Source organism: Lolium rigidum, chromosome 3 (genome assembly GCF_022539505.1).
Source record: "Lolium rigidum isolate FL_2022 chromosome 3, APGP_CSIRO_Lrig_0.1, whole genome shotgun sequence".
Classification (NCBI taxonomy): Eukaryota; Viridiplantae; Streptophyta; class Magnoliopsida; order Poales; family Poaceae; genus Lolium; species Lolium rigidum.
The window spans coordinates 5,722,186-5,727,894 of record NC_061510.1 but is presented as its reverse complement, the minus strand read 5'-3'; the positions used below and the strand labels follow the sequence as shown (position 1 = coordinate 5,727,894).

At 54.9% G+C, this 5,709-nt stretch overlaps 1 protein-coding gene across 1 annotated transcript; it reads right to left on the bottom strand.

Moving 5' to 3' along the window:
* Positions 1-3,357: 3,357 nt before the first annotated feature.
* On the bottom strand, positions 3,358-5,440 carry LOC124694233 (vacuolar protein 8-like). The gene has a single exon (XM_047227243.1). The coding sequence runs from the start codon at positions 5,032-5,034 to the stop codon at positions 3,358-3,360; it is 1,677 nt and encodes a 558-aa protein (XP_047083199.1). The 5' UTR covers positions 5,035-5,440.
* Positions 5,441-5,709: the final 269 nt, after the last annotated feature.

The following is a 5,709-nucleotide window of genomic DNA, read 5'->3' as shown; positions in this document are numbered from 1 at the left end:
AGCGCCGGTTCTGTTTTCTGCTGTTTTTGGTTTCAGAAATTCTACACAGGAAATATTCTCGGAATTGGACGAAACAAAAGCCCACGGCCCTATTTTCCACGGAGTATTCCAGAAGTTCGAAGAAGAGTCGAGGACGGCCAGCAGGGGGGCCACCCCATAGGGCGGCGCAGCCCCACCTCCAAGCGCGTCGAGGTGTGGGGAGCCCACCTCGGGACTCCCCCGACGCTGCCTCTTCGCTTATATATTCCTTCATATCGGAAAACCCTAGTACAGAGAGCCAAAATACGAGAAAAGTTCCAGAGACGCCGCCGACATCAACCCCATCTCGGGGGGTTCTGAAGATCACCTCTTGCACCCTACCGGAGAGGGGAATCATCACCGGAGAGCTCTACATCACCATGCCCGCCTCCGGACTGATGCGTGAGTAGTTCATCCTTGGACTATGGGTCCATAGCAGTAGCTAGATGGTTGTCTTCTCCTATTATGCCATCATGTTTAGATCTTGTGAGCTGCCTATCATGATCAAGATCATCTATTTGTAATGCTACATGTTGTGTTTGTTGGGATCCGATGAATATGGAATACTATGTCAAGTTGATTATTGATCTATCATATATGTGTTGTTTATGATCTTGCATGCTCTCCGTTGCTAGTAGAGGCTCTCGGCCAAGTTGATACTTGTAACTCCAAGAGGGGGTATTTATGCTAGATAGTGGGTTCATGCCTCCATTGAATGCAGGACGATGTGACAGAAAGTTCTAAGGTTGTGGATGTGCTTTTGCCACTATGGATAAAACATCAATGCTTTGTCTAAGGATATTTGTATTGTTTACATTACACACAGTACTTAATGCAATTGTCTGTTGTTTGCAACTTAATACTGGAACGGGTGCGGATGCTAACCCGAAGGTGGACTTTTTAGGCATAGATGCATGCTTTGGATGGCGGTCTATGTTCTTTGTCGTAATTCCCTAAGTAAATCTCATAGTAGTCATCATGATATGTATGTGCATTGTTATGCCCTCTCTATTTGTCAATTGCCCAACTGTAATTTGTTCACCCAACATGTTATTTATCTTATTGGAGAGACACCACTAGTGAACTATGGACCTCGGTCCATTCTTTTACATCTGAAATACAACCTACTGCAATCATTGTTCTCATTTGTTTCTGCAAGCAAACATCATTCTCCACACCATACGCTTAATCCTTTGTTTTCAGCAAGCCGGTGAGATTGACAACCTCCATCGTTAAGTTGGGGCAAAGTAGTTTGATTGTGTTGTGCGGGTTCCACGTTGGCGCCGAAATCCTCGGTGTTGCGCGAGCCTACACTCCTTCACCAACAACTTTCACGTGGCCTTCATCTCCTACTGGTTCGATAACCTTGGTTTCTTACTGAGGGAAAACTCGCTGATGTACTCATCATACCTTCCTCTTGGGGTTCCCAACGGACGTGTGCTTTACCGTCACAAGCACGTGCCCGCTGCATGGGGCATGCAGCGATCGACATCGCAGTGGACAGGAGCAGATGCTGGTGACTCGGAGGCGTGAAGGAGCTCAAGACGAGCACCACGTCCAGTACCTGCACCGTGATTAGGCAATAATACAGGCGAATATGCAACATCCTCAAGTTGGTCAGGCGAAATAATAGAGGTGGGAGATGATGAGGACAACGAGGTAGAGGATGGCATAGTCGAAAAGGGAAACAAATTCTCATCGAAGACAACATCGCGATAAATGTAGACTCTATTTGTGGGAACATGAAGGCACTTGTAGCATTTGTGAAGAGCATTATACCCAAGGAAGACACATTTTTTGGAGCGAAACTCAAGTTTGCGACTGTTGTAGGGACGAAGGTGTGGCCGACATGCACAGCCAAAAACTTTCAAAAAAGTGTAGTCAGGGAACTCATGAAACAACAGTTCAAGTGGTGTCTTCATATTTAGTACTCGAGTAGGGAGTCTATTGATCAAGAAGCAAGCAGTGGTAAATGCATCACTCCAAAACCGAAAAGGCACAGAGGCATGAGCAAGAAGTGTAAGACCAGTTTCTACTATGTGACGGTGCTTGCGCTTAACAGCACCATTCTGCTGATGTGTATGTGGGCATGAAACACGATGAGATATCCCTAGTTTAGTAAAGAAGGAATTAAGGTTGCGATATTCACCCCCCAAATCCGACTGAACATGAATGATAGGCCACGCACCAGATGCGTTGAGCCAGTTTCCACCAAACCACTGTTTAACATGATATCAGAGGTACAATACAGGTTTAGATATAGTTATACAAATATACAGTCTAACAGAGCGGTTTTTTAATCTGAGTCTAATACTCCGGTGAATGCTTTGAACACCGGCAGCCTTGATCTATCTGAGATCGGAGTGTTACTTGGTGAAACTAGGAGAAGCTAGAAATAGTGATGGGCATGGTCGATCATGTGTTCCTAACCGGTGCTGAATTTTGTGTTCACGTCCACCTTGCGGCGGATGATCGATCACGTCCATCATTCCTAATCTAGGATTGTAAGCTAGTGCATCCTTAACCACGCCGCAAAAGAGAAGAGCACTACTTATTCACTTGTTTTAGACAGTACCTACCAATGTCTCCTGCTCAGCCTACGTATGGCTGTATGAGTGACCAACCGATGGCTGCCCGAGTGGCTAATCATGGCGAGATCAACTGAACTGGAGGATCGTCTCGCCTGATAGACCCACCGTGTCCGTGTGCACGCGTGCAGGCTGAGCTTGTCTGTTTCCCCATCGTGCTCCAACTACGCACTAATCCAAATCCAAAACATTAATCTTCTCATCATGCCGTCCGCAGACATTTGAAAATGAAAGAAGAATATGTTTCAGAACCGAGTAACAGCGAAAGTGTACAGAGAACAGTCCATGGTGCATGTCATCTTCCGGACTGGGATTCAGTGTTGTTTTTGGTCGGCAAATACAGCAAGATCTCACTGGACAACCCCGTTGACGGCGAAAGTACAAGTAGTGCGTCGGCGTGGCACACAAAATAAAAGATTCTCAGGTAGTAGACGACGAAGAAAGCACCGTAAAGTGTACAAACATAACACTCAGGAATATATACCATCTTTATTACTGTGTAGTATATAACTTGCATAAGTTGAAAAAAGTAGTAGTAGTACTATTAGCGTACGAGGTTAGAAAAGCTCCCGAACTGCCCAACATAATCATCAGATTACGTACTATTACAACAGACATATTCACGGTAAATAAATACTCAAATCCATCATTCCGCATGCGATTCCTATACAGATTAAGGCAAAAACGAACATTACTTTGCAAGGCAACATGTAACTTGTGTGAGTACTAGTACTCAGCTCAGTGTCAACAGTCAACCGTTACTGAAGATGCTCCGGAGCCCGCCGCGGTCCTCCAGCCGCTGGAGCAGGTCCCCGGCGCCGGCGACCTCCATGTCGGTGAGCTTCTTGAGGTACCCGATGGCGCCGTGCGAGATCATCTGCTTCTTGCACCGCTTCGCCGACGAGAGCGCCAGCAGGCACGCGATGGCGTACTTCTTGGCCGAGTTCGCCGGCGCCGGGTCCAGCAGCTGCACGAGGCTGGGCACGCTCCGGTCGTCCCGCCTCGCCTCCCGCGCGTTGGCCGGGTGCGCCGCCAGGCTCGCCAGCGCCTGCGCGGCCGCCTCGCGCGCGCCGGCGGACTTGGCGTCCAGCATCCGCACCAGCGGCGGCACGCAGCCGTGCTCGCCGAGGAGGCGTTTCATGTCCCTCTCGCCGCTGCCGGCGATCTTGCACACCGCCGACGCCGCCGCCTGCTGCGCGCCGGTGGAGCCGGCCCGCAGCACGTGGGCCAGCCGCGGGAGCGCGCCGAGGGACACGAGGGTGTCGGGGGCGACGGCGCACACGATGTTCCCGAGCGCGCGCACCGCCGACTCCCGCGGCGACGGCGCGTCGAGGTGGAGCAGCAGGCTCCGCAGCCCGCCGTCGGACGCCACGGCGAGCCGGAAGCCGTCGCTGGCGGACGTGAGGTTCTCCAGGCAGTCCGCGGCGTGCTCCTTGGAGCCGAGCACCGTGCCGTGGTCCAGCAGGCCGACCATGACGCGCACGATCCCTTCGTCGGCCAGCGCGCGCAGCGCCTCCGGCACCGCGGAGAGGTTCTTGAGCGCGCCGGCGGCCGCGGCCTGCGACACGGAGTCCCCCGTCTGGCAGATCTCGACGAGCGGGCGCGCGCCGCCGTGGCCGGCGATGGCGCGCGCGGCGTCGGGGCACGCGGAGAGGCGGTGCAGCGTGAGCACGGCCTTCTCGCGGGCGGCGAGGCTGCTGCCCGACTCGGCCAGCCGGAGGAGCGGCGCCACCGCGCCCTCCGACACCAGCAGCGCCTCGCAGTTTCCCGAGTCCGCGAGCTGGCATACCACCGTGGCGGCCTTCTCCCGCACCGCGGGCGCCGGCGCCGTGAGCAGCTGCACCAGCGCGGCGACGCTGGCGCGGCCGAGCGCGGACAGGACGCTCTTCTCGTCCTTGTTCAGGGCGTCCAGCAGCCCGTCCACCGCCCGGCCCTTGGCCTCGCCGTGCCCGATCTGCAGCCGCGCGAGCAGCTCCCGCACGTCCGTCTTGGCCGCCGCCGGAGGAGGAGTCGAGGCGTCGGACAGCACGCCGGTCCGGACGAGCAGCGTGCAGTCCCGGATGTTGACGTCGAGCCTGGCGCCCAGCGCGTCGATGGCGCTCTGCATCTGAAGCTTCCCGGCGCCGGGCGGGCGCGCGGCGAGCTCGGCCGCGTCGGCGAGCGTGGCGGCCACGGACTGCAGCAGCTCGCGGCACAGCGCGTTCCGGGTGAAGCAGGGGTGGCTGGACAGGTCGGACAGGCGGTCCGGGAGCGTGCGCAGCTTCGCGGCGATCGCCTTCCACCGCCCCGGGAACCCTGCCGCGGTTGTCGCCGCGTCCACCGCCGCCGGCACCATCCCGGCTACGCGCGCCAGTAGCTCCTCCGCCGTCTCTCCCCCTTCATCTCCGGCAGCAGCAGAAGCAGCCGCCGGATTTCCCCGCACACTCATCCCTCCCGGCTGGCGCCCGTGATCTATCTGGATTGATAGAGATACTCGAGAAGCTGGTCGCAGCTCAGTGGCGCGAGCTCAGCAAGGTGTAGTAGCAGTAGAAGGCAAGAAGGGAACAACAAAAGCTAGGGAAGAAAGAAGCATGGTGGCAGAGAGTGGCAGCAGGTGAAGGAATCGTCTCCGATCGATCGCGTCCTGGTCCCTGATTGTTTCTTTAAGCAAAACAAAGAGTAGAGGCGTTTTCGCCATGGCAGCGTGGAAAGGTGCCGGCGGCGGCCATGAGCGCCACTCCAAGCCAAGATACTTCTACCAAAATCCAACTTGGTTTTTCTAGTACCACTACATTTCCACTCTCAAGATCTCAGTTGGTTGGTTGCGTATGCCCAGGCCGAGACGGCAGCGGATGTCTTTTTTGTGGGTTGGTCGAAAGGCCGTGTCGGAGCTCAGGCCGGTTGACCGGTTTCCGATGGGTTTGTGGGACAAGGACGGTGGCGGGCCGTGGACTCGAGGGAATGTGACGATGGAATGACCCGCACGAAAGGCAAGGAGGAGGGTCTGGTGTGAGCAAACCGAAACGGAGTTTTATTTGGTGGAATTAATATATGTACCATGTTACACTGTTGGAGCTTGCCGATGCAGCTGGGCACGGTCTTACCCGACACCACATGCCACTGC

What these genes read in the sequence shown, in the direction of transcription:
- LOC124694233 (XM_047227243.1), bottom strand. Translation starts at nt 5,034, where the DNA reads ATGAGTGTGCGGGGAAATCCGGCGGCTGCTTCTGCTGCTGCCGGAGAT.